The 17,721-nt window shown below is 37.3% G+C and overlaps 3 protein-coding genes across 5 annotated transcripts; 1 reads left to right on the forward strand and 2 right to left on the reverse strand.

The window, feature by feature from the left end:
- LOC132181120 (dihydroorotase, mitochondrial-like) lies at positions 1-11,362 on the reverse strand. 3 transcript variants are annotated; one of them, XR_009440222.1, is made up of 11 exons: positions 11,083-11,362; positions 10,210-10,270; positions 9,299-9,465; positions 8,897-9,078; positions 8,037-8,173; positions 7,371-7,536; positions 7,155-7,271; positions 5,963-6,123; positions 3,532-3,757; positions 1,559-1,606; positions 1-246 (listed from the first exon to the last, which is right to left on the reverse strand). XR_009440222.1 is itself a non-coding variant. In XM_059594196.1 (10 exons), the coding sequence occupies exons 2-9, from the start codon at positions 10,237-10,239 to the stop codon at positions 3,563-3,565; spliced, it is 1,155 nt and encodes a 384-aa protein (XP_059450179.1). In that variant the 5' UTR covers positions 10,240-10,270; positions 11,083-11,361; the 3' UTR covers positions 1-246; positions 3,532-3,562. The 3 variants fall into 3 exon arrangements, 2 of the variants coding, with proteins under 2 accessions (XP_059450179.1, XP_059450180.1); XM_059594196.1 differs by lacking the exon at positions 1,559-1,606 and having other exon boundaries at positions 11,083-11,361; XM_059594197.1 differs by lacking the exons at positions 1,559-1,606; positions 10,210-10,270 and having other exon boundaries at positions 11,083-11,360.
- A 1,860-nt stretch (positions 11,363-13,222) lies between these two features.
- LOC132181336 (putative pentatricopeptide repeat-containing protein At1g10330) lies at positions 13,223-14,869 on the reverse strand. The gene has a single exon (XM_059594517.1). The coding sequence runs from the start codon at positions 14,828-14,830 to the stop codon at positions 13,412-13,414; it is 1,419 nt and encodes a 472-aa protein (XP_059450500.1). The 5' UTR covers positions 14,831-14,869; the 3' UTR covers positions 13,223-13,411.
- Positions 14,870-14,967: 98 nt separating this feature from the next.
- Positions 14,968-17,608, forward strand: LOC132181552 (uncharacterized). Its single transcript, XM_059594805.1, has 3 exons — positions 14,968-15,153; positions 17,176-17,318; positions 17,431-17,608. Exons 1-3 carry the CDS (start codon positions 15,001-15,003, stop codon positions 17,606-17,608), a joined length of 474 nt encoding a protein of 157 aa, XP_059450788.1. The 5' UTR covers positions 14,968-15,000.
- The last annotated feature ends 113 nt before the right edge of the window (positions 17,609-17,721 follow it).

Below are 17,721 nucleotides of genomic sequence, written 5' to 3' on the forward strand. Positions count from 1 at the left end.
TACCGACAAAAGTTCAATCATAAATATTACCATTCAAGCTTAATCACAAATATTACAATCAAGTTAGTATTCTACTACATATGGATCATTCGCAAGTTCTAATCTCTGTGGTTGCTGAAGAATTTGTCCAACCAAATCTTTCTAAATCTAACATTATTTCCCAAAAATGCTCTTGCAACCTTCTCATCGCACATCAAGGATAGATGCAACTATGGCGAAAACTGTTGTACGATTTTCTTCATCCATCTACGAAACACAAAAGTGGAGCCAATCCCAAGTGAGAGAAGCAGTAAGTAAGAAAACAAAAGTTACACAATAAAGGTTTAGTTAAATTTGGAATGAAAGACCAACAGTGAGCTGCTTGGTCTTTTTCCTTGCTTTGTTTCATTAAGCAAAGGAAAAAGACCAAGCAGCTTATACCATGTTAACAACAAAAATCTTCTCCGACGGAAACAAGATAAGTGGATTTTACGACATCTTTTTTAATTTTCTTTTGGGCTTTCCCTGAAGCTAAACTGAATAAAGAAGAATCCAATCTTTTTTAGCAGAATCTGGATAAAAAAAAAAAAAAAAAAAAAAAAAAAAAAAACACAGAGGCTCTGCGTTTAAGAAAGCATAATGCTGCAGGGATGACTAAAACTAACAATCCTCTTATCTAAGATATCTAGCTTGATAACACTACTAAAGCATCCCAAACATCCATTGAAGCCCCTTGTTTCAATCATCCAACAGGCATTGCAAATAACCATAAAAAAAAAAAAAAATAATAAAATAAAAGACACAGAAAACACCTTTTCAAAAGCAAACCTCAGAGTTGTTAGTGAATGATCTAAGCTATAAAAAGATGATATAATGCCCTTTTAAATTGTTCAGGGATGAAAGAAAAATTAAGGGACCAAAAAAGAAGTTCAACCAACTATAAAGTATTATGGCAATTAACATAACCACATAGATAGAGCTGAACATGACACCATACCATGAACACTATGAAAAGATTATGAAACCAATAGTCCCCTAATAATATAGCAAAGAACCTATATCTGCATCCATACAACCTTATGTAATACTCAATTTAAAAACTCTGATTACATAATTCATGCAAATGCAAAATCAATAAGGTAAAATCAGAGCTTTGCATGCAATATCCAACTATCTGCAGAAAACTCACCCAAATTCACTTCAACAAAGTCAGCAAAACCTAAACTTTAGACTACAACACAATTTCTCTACCGGATAACAAACCCAATTATAGGCTACGGACCATCAACAGATATCGAACGTGCATATGAACAGTCAAAAAACACAGATCTAAAGATTTTCATATCTCTACCCCATTTCACAAATCGGAATCCAAAAACCGGAATCAATATGAAATAGCCCTTTCTACTCATCAATATGAAATGCCCAAAAACGGGAATAAAAAAATAGCGAGAAATTGAAGCCCAACAGGGACGCTAAACCCAATCGCAGAAAATCAGAAGAAAATTAATAGACTGGATTCACAACCATAAATACTTTGGTTACTGGATATCAAAAAAACATTCCGAGACCAAAGTACCTGAGATGCAGAAGCCGAAGAGAGACAAGATCCTTGAGAGTGAAGGAGCTGTGTGAAGTAGAGAGAGAATGAGACTTTGAAGTTGAGCAAGGAAAAGGTCGGGTGTGTGGGTTGAGCGTGAAGGAGAAGGTCAGGTTGAGCAAGACTATCAAGGAAAAATGGTTTATGAAAAAAAAAAAAGAAAAATACCATTTTACCCCAGTTAAAGCATATTTCCCTGGTCAACCAAAAATGATTTTGGTTTGACCAAGATTTTCGGTCGTACCAATAACTAGAAAATAGGGAAAACCATAAAAGGTTTTCGTCAAAACAAACAGGGCCTAATCTTCGCCCAGATTCCTATGAATCTAGATATTCATCTTCGTCTGGCAAAGAGACTTTTGGGAGTGAGAGATTTGACTTCAAAGGAGGCCAAGAAGACAATTCGATAAAGTCGAAGTGAGAGAGAACAAGCCTTAAAATGGTGCAAGTACAATCATATAGGCTTTTAAAGGAGTTTATAGCTTCTTCAAAATGACTTCTTTTGGACTTTACCCAAAGCAATGTCGTTTTATTAAAATTAAAATAAATAAAAAAGCGGGATCAGGTCAGAAAAAGTCGAAAATCTAGAAAGGTTTTTTACTTTGACTCCAAGTTTTGTCAGAAATCTGAAGCCAAATTTGACCCTGCCTCCGCCTGCCTTCAGAAGCCGACCAATGTGGGTTGGAACTGGGTTGATGACAGGATAGTGGTCAAAAACTCAGTGGTTTGCACAGCCCTACATGTATCCGCATTTACCTTCAAACTTGTAACCTAACAAGGTAAGAATATCTTCTTTTAACTATATATGCAACCCGAATAGGAAAATAGTAATCAATTCTCTCATCCAACATGTCTATTTCTGCATCCTAATATAAATTCAAAAAGAAGCATTCCGTAGCTAATACATTAGCTTATGGGGTGACAACTTCACCTGAAATCCATTATGGCAATGCAAGAGCCTCTGGTTCCACCTGGGGGCGTGGAGCCCAAACCACTGTTTGATTTGGCAGTTCTTTGTACCAAATGCCAATTTAATAGTTTGGAGAGTTACCAATTCAAATATTCAACCTGGGGAGGTGATTGTCTAGTTCCCAGAACGAAATTGACCAGGGCAGATGGCATCAGATCCCATAATAATTTGAGAGTTCACTGCAATTTCTGCAATGCACTGCATAATGCATAATATCTGGGATTTGAGTTTTGAATCCAACCACATCCAGAAAGTATGGGGGTATTATGTCCAATGGATTTTGTATAGATGCTGCCATGCAATGGGAGGGCTACCCCAGGGCCAACTTCAATTTGCTATACACGCACAAAATCTTTGCTTAAGAAAGATGCTGCATCGTTGCAACCTTGGAAAAACCTCGCTGCAGCTACCTTTAGTGGCTGTGCTGATTACTCATAAGAGATGCAGGCAAACACCACTAACTAATACCTACTGAAAAATACAAGGTAGATAGATGGCTATTCACTAGGTAGCTTGTAGTAGTCACCAAAATGTCAATTATCTTTCAACTCTAGAGTAGATGCTTTAAATGATCCATATCAGGCTTGGAAAGAGGATACTTGCATCAAAAGACAGCATAGAAAGTAGATGCAAAATATTCGATTCTACATGCTGAACTTTATAGCAACATAGTTGCTAATTGAGAACTTTAATTGAATATTTGAAAAAACCTGAGAAAATATAATCATTTTAATTCTATAGGATAAAAGATAGTGTGTCAGAAATTGATAACTAAAATCAATTTATATAACTAAACACAGGATCAGAACGCTTTGTTACTTTTGTTTTGTTTTTAATGATAAACTGCATATCACATTACAACTTTAATGAGGATTGAATTTGGTCTACTTCTAGTTTTTAGTGTGGAAGCATTATGTGAATGAAGAATTCCATGAAACCAGTCTATCGACATAGCACGATAAATGTGGGACAAAGAAAGTACCAAAGTCATTGTCTGGTAGTACAAATTTGTATCAATTGGAGGATGGCCGCCATTCAAGTGTTTCGCCCGCAAACATTGGAATGATATCTCCAAATGAAAAGGAGAAAGACTCCGGTACCTTCCATGGAGTCCTGACCATTTTTATTTTTGATGTGCTTCTTGGAAGCCCATAGAAGTCTGGTCCATTGAAGCTTGTAAATGCCTCTAGCTTGTCAAGCGCACCTACCTGAAATATGTAATTGACTAGTAAATGAATCTAATATGATATCCATAATTGGAAGTTTTCATGCCAACACTGCCACGATCTGTAAGTATTGCTTAGAGTGGAGCATAAAAAGTATTATCTCAAGTATTTGATCAATTGCAAACAAGGTTCATCATATCATATACTAATTTAGAGAAATTTTTTTGATAAGTAATAAGAATGTTTTATTAAAAAGCGTAAGGCACCCCAAAAGTACATTGGATATATACAAGAGGAACACCTAACTAGAAAAAGAGAAGTGGGTAAAAAAATCCGCATAGCTAAGTGACATAAGGGAAAGGTATGCCACAATCCACAAATACAAGGAATGCAACAAAGAGGCTAAAATTTCTTCCATAGAGCTTTCCAAATCCTCGAAATACCTATTGTTTCTCTCCCGCCATATCGTCCAAAAAATACAAATAGGCACCATTTTCCAAACCACAGCACTCCTAGCTAGTCCTTCCAGTGGAACACCAGCAAGCGCACAAGTCAAAAACACATCTAGGCATGACCCAAAACAGACCAAGCCGACTAAAGATATCGCTCCACAATGCATGGGCGACCTCGCAGTGGAGTAAATGATCTACCGACTCTACATATTTCTTGCACATGCAGCATCTATTAATGACAATCACCTGCCTCTTCCTTAGATTATCTAGAGTAAGAATTTTCCCTAGTGCCACCAACCACACAAAGAAAGCTGCCCTAGGGGGAGCCTTGGTCCTCCGCACACTCTTCCAAGGAAAACCGCTACCTTCCACATTGAACAGGGCTCCAAAGAAATCTTTGACCTTAAACATTCCTTTTTTGGAGGGAATCCACCACAATTTGTCTTCGCTCCCCATTCGAATTATGACTGTATGCAACCTCTGAAAAAAAAGAAGCAAAGACTTCCACCTCCCAATCATGAGCCTCTCCGTAAAAGCTTACATTCCACTGATAAGCTCCACCTAATAACTCCACATTGGCTGCCACCGAAGCATCCTTCTCACGAGCAATACTAAAAAGCACTGGGAAGTCATCTTTAAGATTCGTATCCCCACACCACCGATCATGCCAGAACCGAACCCTGGTCCCATCCCCAATCACTAGTCTAGTATGTCTAGAGAAAATCTCCCACCCTAGACTGGTATTCTTCCACAGACTCACCCCCGACACTTCTGTGTGGAAACAGGTGCACCAAACACCCCACATACTCCCATATTTGTCATCCACCACTACTCTCCACCACGCCTCTCTTATGCCCATAGCACCACAACCATTTGACTAATAAAGCCCAGTTGAAATCCACCAACTTCCTTATGCCAAGCCCGCCTATTGTAATTGGAGAGCATACCTTGGACCACTTCACCCGGTAATACTTGAATTCTTCAACTACTCCACCCCATAGAAAGTCACGTTGTAACTTCTCAATGCAATTAGCAACTCTCACTGGGAGCTTGAATAAAGACATATAGTACATAGGAATATTAGCAAGGGTGCTCTTGATTAGGGTAACTCTCCCACCCTTAGACAATAACGACTGTTTCCAGCCTGCCATATGTTTGGAACAGAGAAATTAACATCCCAAATGCAGCTTATGTATTCCAAATACCAGATGCATCAAAGTTTGGAACAGAGGACTGACTACAAGGGAGAAATAAGCATGAATGCAACAACAAGAGGCTCAATTAATTTCAATGGATAAACCTGCTTCCTTCACTTTCCAGAGATTAAAAACCATAGTTCAGAAAGAAGTAGAAAACATAATTCTTCTCCCTCCAAAAGACATATCTTTCCATATTATGCATGCCACATCAAATTCCAGAGTTATAGTAAGTTTTAGGTTTTTTTACAAGTTCGTTTATCATGTGCTGGAATGTCTTTTCCTGATAAATGTTGGATTTTTTTAGCTCCAAAGAAGGAAAACCCACCCTCCTCTTTCCAAAAGCCAACCCTGACCAGTTAACTGCTATTAAGAGAGCTGGAGGTCCAAACATCCCTAGAGTTTCTATGACAATGGTTAAGGTGGTGCCCAGCCAGACATGGGGAAAAGATAGACTAAGGTCTGAAATCAAGTTCAGGTTTCTTCAATCACAATTGGACCAAAAAGAGAGAGAAAAGGAATATACAAAAATGAGAGTAGGAAGAATTAGCACCAACAAGAAATTTATGACAGATACACCAAACAATGAAAAGAGTTACCTCTTCAAAGACCTTTGCATATAGTGATAGGGCAACTGGAGCATTGAATATACCAGCACATCCACAAGGGCACTCTTTTCTTCGTCTCTCATGAGGAGCACTATCAGTTCCGAGGAAAAATCTATTACTTCCACTAGTCACAGCGGCAACAATAGCCTGTCCTAGATGAGGAGCAAATGAATAAGCCCATATAACATAGCCACAAGGAGAATCGCTTATTAAAATCCAGAATAATGAATTGCTGAGTTCCTAAACTATGTGATTTGTTAGATATTATTAATCAATAACTGAAAAATCAACCGCCTAGATCAATCACCTGAACAACCTAGTCTTATCACTCCAACAAAAACAACCTATAATGATTTCACAGAACTTTTTGTGTGGACAGCAGCTCATGGGAATATTTTGACATTGGACAATATGAGGAAGAGAGGAATCTTAATGGTGGAATGGTGTTCCATGTATAAGAGGGGCGGAGAATCTATTGATCATCTTACTCCATTGCAAAGTTGCAAGAGAAGTATGGAATGTGATCATTACCCTATTCGAAGTCCATTAGGTGATCATGGAAGGGTGGTTCATGTATTAGATTGTTGGCGAGGTCAGGTGGGTAGATGTTCAGTTTTAGGTCCGTGGTGCTTAGTGTGAAATATATGGAGAGAGTGGAATGCTAGATATTTTGAAGATCATGAGAAGACAAGGGAAGAGCTCAAGAACAACCTAGTCAAATCGCTTTTTAGTTGGACTGTGGTGCATAATATCTCTCAATTTTCTAACTTTTCTGATTTTATGGATTTTTGTTTTTCTTTTAGCTTGTAAAGGGGACTTTTTTGCATACTTCTTATGTATTAGGGTTGCCCCCCTCTGGGCTTTCCAATGAAATGAATTATTTATCAAAAAAAAAGATTATTTCTCAAAAACTACTCCACATTTCAGATGCTATTTTGGGCATTGAAACACAATTAATGATCATCTTGTATTTACAACACCAGGTCAGCAGCATCAGGCATCTCAGACATCAGGACCAATGTGACTGCCATCTCCAAGATACTAAGCATACTCTATCCAGAACAAGTTCATGTTATTCAAAGTACATAACAAAATAGAAATCAAGAAGTTTGATGGTACATATAGAGAAAGTGATAGGTAATTGCAGCTTTGTGGAAAATAGAAAATATTGAATGCAACGTACTGTGGATCTCCCTCTTGAGTACTGGAAGGCAGTAATTATGCGGCTGCAATCCCCCTTGAAAGAGGGCATTTCTATTGAGAAGAAGATGCTGTGGGGTAACAGTTGCAGCTACAGATCCTAAAATTTAAAGCAAGATATAATTCATGCATCTAGAAATGGAATAAAGGAAACGGAGACGAATGGCAAAAACTTGATAATGAAAGCGATTAAAGGTACCTTCTTTGGAGGACTCAACAAACCTAACAGCATCCATGGTGGTGATGTGTTCCATCACTACCTTCAGTTGCGGAAGCCTCTGGACTAAAGGTTCTAAAACAGTTTCAATGAAGACCTTCTCACGATCAAATATGTCAACATCAGGATTTGTAACCTCCCCATGAACCTGTGAATAAAGAAGCATATACAAATAGAGAAGTTTATATGTAAATCAACACCTTCTATAGATGGGTAAGCATCACAAGGGAAGCATGTTGCAGTGTTCTACCTAAAAGCAATTTGGATTTTGCTTAGTTTATGTAATGCTCTAAGCAGCCTACCCACTTATGGTTGGAAGAAGCTCAAACTTACATAAAAGGTAATTTTAGGACAGTGAAGCGTGACGATGCTTCTTGCAATTTGAACATTCTAGATGAGTGTTTTTTGCCAAATGTGTTGAGACATTATCAACTCCCACAGAATTATAAACCATAAGATAAGAATGTTGTGACCTCATAAGAGTTTTGAAGTAATGTTTGAATAATGCCTTTTCTTTGTCTGTTAAAGACATGCATGACAACATAGACAAGGATCAGAAGTTAATGCTGAACGGAGCCTAGCATAATGAGCAAAAGGAAGTAGTTGTTTCACTGAAGCTTTAGAAGTAAGTTAATATGGTGAAATTACCAACAAAGGCATATTCTGTTCAACCATCTCCTCAAGGACAGGTAGGCATCTCCCAAAAAGATCCGTAACTCCATCTTGAGAATTTGTTGTAGCACCAGCAGGGTACAACTTCACAGCAAAAACAGCCCCACTTCTTCCTGTCAATGCAGCCAGCATTCATGAACTCAGTATTGAGCGAAAATAGAGGGTGGAAGGCAGACTTTACTTCAGTTAATAAATAAAACAAAATTTAAGAAAAGACAACAGGAAGCAGCCAGCATATGCCTTACAAATAAACAGCTAGAATTTAATCTTCATACAACAATAAGAAGATATTAAAAAGATGCTCTCAAGGAGGAAAAGTTGTTAATAAGCTGCAGTTCAGCTATATCCTTATTCCCGACAAAGTTCTAAGCCTGCAATCTCCACAAAAAGACAAAGTCACCATATTGATCCTAAAAGAGTTATTCTCTCATGGATGATAAGATGTCCATACGCCTGTGGAGGATTTCAACGCATGCCACAATCAAATACATGTCAACACTTAACACCAATCTCATCGACAAATAAATTGTCAAGCACAAAACAAAACTATTAAGCTATTATATGCTCCTATATTTAACTTTCTCTCTTAAAATCTTTAATATTTAATTTCTTCCAAATTGATCAAACAACAACAACAGCAGAGGCAATTTCATATCAGAATACTATGTTTTCAAGCAAAGGGGATTCATGAACAGAAAAGTGAACCACCAATTAATTGCATTTGAAATGGCTTGAGTCGTGAGTAAAATCGTAATGATAATTGTAAGCCTGAAAATAATCATCCAAGTGTAAATCAATTAACAATGTCCCAGTTGCATATTTTAAATACGACTCACTTGCAAGCTTGATCTCTATTGGACTTGTCGTATCTGTCAAATAAAGTGTCATAAGCGGAGTGAAGTTGCTATTGGCAGGCAGAAGTTTCAAGATTGATTCTCGATAAGCCACAGCAGCAGCTGTGGTTGTGATGGGGGGATTCAGATTTGGCATCACTATCGCCCTTCCAAAGTGACTTGCGCTGTAGGTGTAATAGTTATGAGACAAGATGAACAATCATAAACATTGAGAACAAAGTTAATCTAACATATTCAATAAAATATTATTCAAGAGAACTCAAATTGTGTTGGTATTTATTCAACAGAATTCAATTCATATTCACAGTCAGGAGACCTATCCCAAAAAAAAGGCAAAAATATGCAAGTCAGCCAAAACAGATTAGCCAGTTAAGTACAAATGACCTGTGAGAGACAACAGCTTCAAGAAGATCACCATCGCGAAGGTGAAGATGCCAGTCATCAGGTTGTGCTAGAGTGAGCTCCATCTTAGGTTCTTTGGACCTTAATTGCTTAGGCCCTTGAATCTTTCCCACAGGCCCTTGAATCTTTCCCACAGGGAATTGCAATGCCTATATTACAACAAATTTATAAGAAACAGAAGACAAACAGAAGTATGAAGTTTCATCACATCCAAAATGACAGAGCTACGTAGGGGCAAAATTACCCTGCACTCATACTTATTATAAGCTTTAACCTTTGTGGTTAGAAATGGACAAGACATTTAATAAAAATTCCCTCATTGTTCTTCAAACTAGACTACAATAACTTGTCGTATACAAGTAAATACATTTAGACCCAGGAAGAAGGGGGGGAAATTATTCTATCCAGCAGCATGGAATATGCATTTCAAAGGATACAAATGCCACTATTAGCAGTATACCAAAACTACAATGCAAAGTAAGATCTCGGTACCCTTTTCCTTTTCACTTTCTATTTTTCACGTTAAATTTCAGTGAGATATTCTAATGAACTAGGCAGCAGCTTTCATTTATGCTTCATTTCTACAACAAATGAGGGAAAAGTAGTCAAACATGACAAGTAAACCACACCAATTGAGCATTTAACATAAGAACAGACAAGGAAGGAATATACGCAGAGAGTAAAGTATATGTTCTTTTCATCTGAATATCAAAACCCCATAGGTCAATTCGAGTTGACAGTAAAAGATTATCAACACAATCTCAACTTCATCGAAGGATTTGAAAAATACCGTTCTCTCATGCGAGCACGGTCCATGACAAAGATTATACATTCTTTAGAAGGAAAGATCAAATGCACATAAGAAAAGAGTTTCTTAAGAAGATGATACATACTTTGCAAGGATGGACCAAAGTCTTTATCATTCCAAATGCCACTCTTGAACACAAGAATTTTCTGCTCAAGGAACAAAATTTAACTCCTTGTTATACTTTAATTTATTCATTATCAATCACTTTTTTTTTTGAGAGCTCTGTATATGAATTCCTAACTATTTAAATTTTCTTCATCTGGAAATTTTTGTGCTTTTTTTTTTTTTTGTTCGAGCTGTTATCCAAACAGGAAGAAAAAACAATTCCTGAAGCCCTTAAGATGCTTTTGAGAAGACAATAATTCAAACAGGTTGTGGGCACAATGCTGCAAGCACATAAGCTTTTGAGAATCACTGCAACTAAAATTCTCAGTGGTGGTGTGTTAGGCACCTCAATTTATATCCTTATTAAATAATTAATCATTTCCCAACTAGGTTAGGATTTCTTTTCCTGATTAATTCATATTGCTACTAAAATTATGTTTATTTTCTACTCTATAAAAAGCAATGCGAAGGAGGTGTCTCTTTGGTAAACCTTTTTGAAGTGAGCCATTTTTTTAATAGTAATAAAATGGGATTGATTTGATATAAAGTGAAAAGAAGTTTATAATTTTTTGTAAAAAAAAAAAAAAATTGTTTTACCGTGAATTTTGTTGTTTGAATAATAAGTGGTTGTTGTGTTATAAATCTGAAAAAAGTTGAAATATTTTGAAGTTGACATTTTTATAAAATAAGAGAAGGGGAGAAAGGTGTTTGCCAAACACCAACCATAACTTTCTCAGTTTTTCTCCGATTTTAGTTGATAACTGTTCGGGTTCTTACCATTTGGTATCAAAGCAGTTCGTTTTTGGAGTGTTTTTTCTACGGAGCAGTAAATCATCGTTCTTGAGTGGTTTACCTGTACAGAAGTTGCGCAAAGGCGTGGTTGATTTCTGCTGTACGTGGGTATTTGTGATTTCTGTCACGGTGGGGTGCGGGGTGCTGCAACACTCTTTACGCCGGACCGAGAAAGGAGACGAACAGCCGGAGGTGTGAACAGATTTTTTTTTTTCAAGTGGTTGTGAGGTAAGAGGCTGCAGTCGGTGGTCGGATGACTGCGTCTCTCCGGTAGCGGCGGTCTGGTAGCGGTAGTGTGACGTGCGTCTGGAGGCTGTGGTAAGGCTTCCCGGGCATTGCGTAGGGTTAGTTTGTGGAAGAAACGGTGCTGATTGGTTGCAGGCCTCGGTGGAAATCCCTATTCCAGTGCACGGATAGGATTATTTCAGTGTAAGGATTTTCTTATTCTGATTCAGTGTTGGAATTTCTGGCCGTTTGGTAACAAGGTTAAGTTAGCTCTAAAAAAAACCATAAAAAGCAATTTATGCCAATTCCTCATAGTAAGATATATTCTATAAAAATAAAAAATGATTATTAAACCCTTATTTAGAGTTTGTTTAGAATTGCGTTTGAGAGTACTAAAAATACTTTTAACGCTCAAAAAGTATGTTTAAAGAAAAAAGTACTCGTTTGGTAAAAAATTTAAAAGCACTTTTAAAGGTTCAAAAAGTTTAAAAATTGCCAAAATACACTTTTGACAAAATAAAATTTTTGCTCAAAAATTTTTTTTAACTTAAAAGTTATATTTCTCAAATACAATCTCAATTATTAATAACCTTAATCCATATTATAGCAGGACAGGAAACCCAAAGCTAACCCAATTCTCGTCAAGTGTCAACACAACACCAAGCCAAACCCAAATAAAACAGAATAATAAAGGAAATAATAGATTTACCTTCAAATTTCAATGAACCGGTAGTTTTATCAATAAAAATTAGATTTCCCTATCTCTCCTTCTTCCTGGGCATATCCCTCTCTTTGAATCGCATCATCTCTCCTTCACATTATCTCCCTTTATCTCCCTCTATCTGTCGCTCTCTGAGTCTCTCTCTCTCTCGCTCTCTCTCTCTCGGTCACATGCATTCTCAATTAGTAAGTGTGCTGGATGAAGTGTGAGATAAAGAGGAATATACAAAAGCAAGGAGAAATAATACAAAAGGAGTCGGTGGGGGGAGATTTCAGCATTGTGGAAGAAAAGGAAGGAATAAAACAATTGAGAAGGTGCAGTAATTAAAGAAACAAATGGAGATGGTGTCGTGCGAGGAGGACCAGGATCCCCTCAAATCCTACGGGGGATTTGAGTTTCTAAAATTGTCAATTCGTTCAATCTCATCCAAGAGTTTATGGAGAGCCCCATGTTCCACTATAATTTAAATAATAAAATATTATTTAAATTTTATAAAGAAAATAAAAAATAAAATAAAATAAAAATAAAATGGGTTGGCTGCCACCCTAATAAAAGGCCAGACCGACCGGTTAGGGATGGCTTAACTAGGGTGGCTGACCACCCCATTTTTTTATTATTTTATTTTAATTTTAATTTTTAAAAAAAATTTAAATAATATTTTATTATTTAAATTGTAGTGGAATACGTGGCTTTCTGTAAACAATTAAATGAGATTGGACGGCCAAAATTGACAATTCTATAAACTCAAATCCCCGAGGGAGTAATGCTACGAAACAACAAAAGTTTCGTAGCTTTTCAGTTGCTTGAGTGTGGGTTCCACCCCAGAACTCAAATCTCCGAGGTTGGCAAAGTATATATATATATATATATAGTAATGTTAGAGACCTTCTTTTTATTTTCTTAAAGCTAATGTGGCTTTTAAAATTATCATTTGATCAAAATTTAACTATGATTCATATAAAATTTAATGATGATTTTAAAAGCCATTAACTTTAAGAGATTAAAAAGAGGATAAAAAGATGGTTCCTAACCTTACTCGTAATAAATTATATATTATTAAATGTTATTTCACTACTTAATGACTACATTACTTTTTCTTTTTTTAATATTTCTAAATGAAAAAAAAATAATAATAATAATAATTAATTAATTAATTAATTACTAAATATCCAAGTACTAAAAGTGACTACACTGCCTTTAGGCTCATAATAGCGTTTGAGAAAGGAGGATAAAACAATAAAAAAACGTTTGCCCTCAATATTTTATCACCATAATGTGACACTATTTATTTTCTGTAGCACTTCTTCTATAAAAAAAATGGCTCATAATAGCTATTATAAGTCTACTAAAAATGCTCGTATAGACTCTGCTCCACCCTTGAGTTCTTTGTCAATATAAATTTTCCACCACAGTAGGGACTCCAAAAGTGCTACGTACGAACTTTTTACATGCAGTCAATCAAACTATAGGCTGGAATTTTCTGAATTCCAGCCACCACCATTGCTTTCCTTAGATCAGCAGCATGATCCCATCTCTCCATCCCAGCATTGATGTTCGATAACGCCACATATCTCCCACAATGCCGGGGCTGCAGTTCAAGCAGTCTTTCGCCCACTGCATTTCCTAGCTCAATGGCTCCATGAATCTTACAAGCACCAAAAAGTGCCCCCAACACAGAACCATCAGGCTCAAAAGGCATACTTCTTATAAAACCAGTTGCTTCCTTAAGTAGCCCTGCTCTGCCCAATAGATCAACTACGCATCCATAGTGTTCCATTAATGGTGCAATCCCAAATTCATGCAGCATTGATTGAAACAATTTCAAACCCATCTCCACGAGCTTGCCACGAGCACAGGCCGTTAGAACAGCAACAAATGTGACCTCATTAGGACGCTGCCCTTCCACCTTCATCTTCTCAAGCATATCCAAAACTTCTGCCTCTCTCCCATTGGCAGCCAGTGAAGATATCATGGCATTCCAAGTGCAAACCTCCTTAAACACCATTTGGTTGAAAACATTTAGTGCACTTCTCAAACAGCCCGTCTTACCATAAAGATCTATCAATGCTGTCCCTGTAAAAACAGTAAATTCAATCTCATTCCTAATTGCATAACCATGAATTTGCTTTCCACGACAAAGAGCTCCTCCCCCATCTAAATTAGCACACGAAGAGAGCACACTAACATATGTAGCTTCATTAGGCTTTACCAAACATGCCATCACATCCTCATGCGCCATCATCTTCTCAAAAAACTTAACCGCCTCACTAAAACACCCATTCTTCCCAAACCCATTAATAACACTCGTCCAAGAAACCACATCTCTCTCAGGCATGCGTTCAAAAAGCAAAAGAGCAGACCCCATATCCCCATTCTTGCCAAAAGCATCAAGCATCGCATTGCACGCAACAACACACGGTTGCGACATTTCCTCAAACATCTTACGTGCGTCGAATATTTCACCGAGTTGCGCATACATGCCCACAAACGATGTTTGAACAAACGGGTCAATTAGAACACCATGTTTAATGACTTGGGTGTGAAGGGGTTTCCCCAAAGAGGGAGAGGAAGAGGCTGCGGCTTTGATGATCGAAGGGAAGGTGTGGCTGTTTGGAGGGGCTTGGTGCGCAAGCATGTGGGTGAAGAGGACAAGCGTCTTGTGGGCTTGTCCAAGACCGAGATACGCTCTCGTCAAAGCGTTGTAGAGGAGAGTGCTCATCCATTTCAAACTTGTATAGGCAGCGTTTGGGTTATAGAGAAGGTGACCTTCGGAGATTAACAGTGAATGGATTTGATTGATTTGGTTTGGACGTCTGGGAAAGCGTTGGAGGAGTCGGAGTAGGAACTCCGGCGAGCGCGGCATGACATCCACGTCAAGGGTTGGTGGTTTCCAACGACACCGTCTAATCCTGTCAGTCAATCCCAAGTTAGCTACGACGACCGCGTTTTGAAGGTGAAACGAATGAAACGATGTCGTGTTGATCCTGCTAGAACCAGCTATATATGACCCCTACGGTGTAGTGGGATTGAAGAATGTTGGCTTCTATTTGCACATTTTCCGCTTCGAGACTCTTCCCCAAGCCCACAGCCTTCTCTCTCCTACGGACCTCTGCTCATCCTCGCTTTCAAGTCCGTTCCATGGCCGACTCTGCCTTCAAGAAAATCCAGATTCAAAGGGACGACACTGTGAGTTTTCGCTAGCTACAATGTGCTTCATTTTTTTGCTTTTGATTTTGCGAGGGATTTTGATTTATGGGTTTGAGTTATTTGGTGGTTTTGATTAATGGGTTTGTGTTTTCTTAGTAGAATTTCGTGTGTTCAAGTCGGTTTATGAGATTTATTTTTTTAGTTTTGATAAATGGGAGTGTTCTCTTTTTAATATTGTTATTAGGAATTTGTTGGCAGCCGAGTTACGTTTGGATCTCCTTCCATAATTGAATGGCTGGATTTGTGTATTATGTAGCAATTGATTATCATCCATGATCTTGTATGGAGGTATTGAAGTATAAGCAAAGAAACCGGAAAGAAATGAAAATGATAGCCATATTGGATGACTATCATGTATTGATGACTATCATCCATGATCTTGTATGGAGGTATTGAATGGCTGCATTTCGCTAGCTACAATGTGCTTCATTTTTTTGCTTTTGATTTTGTGAGGGATTTTGTTTTATGGGTTTGAGTTATTTGGTGGTTTTGATTAATGGGTTTGTATTTTCTTAGTAGAATTTCGTGTGTTCAAGTCGGTTTATGAGATTTATTTTTTTAGTTTTGATAAATGGGAGTGTTCTCTTTTTACTATTGTTATTAGGAATTTGTTGGCAGCCGAATTACGTTTGGATCTCCTTCCATAATTGAATGGCTGCATTTGTGTATTATGTAGCAATAGATTATCATCCATGATCTTGTATGGAGGTATTGAAGTATAAGCAAAGAAACCGGAAAGAAATGAAAATGATAGCCATATTGGATGACTTATCAAAACTGCATCATGTATAAACAAAAAATGTTAGATTTTTCCTGTGCCCTCGCAGATGATCCTGAATTTTTACCTCTAAATGTTTATTTAAGAAGTGATTGAGCTTTTCTGGCTCCACGGATGCGCAAAAACACCTGCTGAGAATACCTAGATAATTGAAAGTGACCCGTGTTGTTCCAAGAAATGAAGGTTGTGGATCAAGTCTTTGGTCTTTCAATATGTGTGTGGGTATCGGAAAGAATGGCGTAAAAGGGTTGGCTATTGATTATAAGTACTTATCGATGGAGCTAATTTTAAGCACCACCCTTCCTTTCATCCATCCTTAGATTAATAAAACTTAGGATTAGTGCTTCACTGATACTATCTCAAGTGTCTTACATAGGTTAAGTCTAATCTTAACCATGTGTATATAAGTTTTTCAGCACTCCCCTTATAAGCTGATTTTCAAGAGTGAGTTCTACCCAAAATTTGTATCATTGAGTATCAGAGCCAGCCGCCACGTTCAGTATGGGATCAGATGCAGTTCATTGAGTATTGATTGAATGGGACTATAAGCTGGATTAAAATGTCTTGGTACTATGTATGGGTATAGTATTAAGTTATTGAATATTAATAGATGAGTGGATCTGTCAAAATAGTAAGGCTACCATTGGGAATTATCTGAATTGTATGAAATTAGAATTATTCTTAGAGGTTTGGTTATCCTTTAAATAACCAGAAGTTAATCAGTTTTGTTTTTCTCATTTCATTCCATTAATTCCATAGTTTTCCATTTACATCAGTACAACCCATTCATCCAATTACAGTTCACGTCTATTACAATAGAAATTTGCAAACAACAGATTCTATAACCCTAGGTCTATTGCATTCAACTTAGTTGGAGATCGTCACTGAAAGTTATCTGATGTGGGGGGTGAGTGTGTGATATTCCTAGATCTGAAGGTTGTGGGATATGTTAATAATGTTTAAATGCTAGGAGAAATGAAAATGCACTAATAGATTCTTCTTTTTTTAACAAATTTAAGGATAAAATTTGACCAGGTGTGTCAACTCATTGTATTATCACAATTTAAGGAGCTTCCTTGCCATCCCCATCCCAAAGTCCACCATATAGCTGAATAGTCATACTTTTATTTCATTGTGCACTATGGTAGTTCTTAGGCATTGTTAGCTTGTAGATAAACTCCTTTCTTAGTTAATTATTCATTTCTCTTTTCATCATTAATCAGGCATTTGATGTGTATGTGGTTGGCAAAGAAGATGCTCCTGGCATTGTTGTGCTTCAAGAGTGGTGGGGTGTGGATTTTGAAATCAAGAACCATGCTGTGAAAATTTCTCAACTTGGGCCTGGATTTAAAGCACTTATCCCAGAGTATACATATATATGCTTGTTTTTAAATATTGTTGTTTGACAATCTCATGATTATGCCATACAGTTATTTGATTCATTTGAGTGTTGAGTACTTTTTCACTTCTTGCATCAGTTTGTATCGGGGAAAGGTCGGTTTGGATGTTGCTGAAGCTCAACACTTGTTTGATGGTCTTGATTGGCAAGGTGCTGTCAAAGATATCCATGCTTCAGTTAACTGGCTTAAAGCAAATGGTTCAAAAAAGGTGTGGCTGTTGTTTACTTGTTGGATCAATAAAAGAATACTGATTTAAGCTGTGCATTATAATAACATCATTATACTAGCTATGAGAACATGGTCCTCTTGGATCTGCTATCTTTAACTTTGTGAGGGTTCCATTTAAGTGCTTGCGTTTCATTTGTGATG

This window comes from Corylus avellana, chromosome ca5 (assembly GCF_901000735.1).
Source record: "Corylus avellana chromosome ca5, CavTom2PMs-1.0".
In the NCBI taxonomy this organism is placed as follows: Eukaryota; Viridiplantae; Streptophyta; class Magnoliopsida; order Fagales; family Betulaceae; genus Corylus; species Corylus avellana.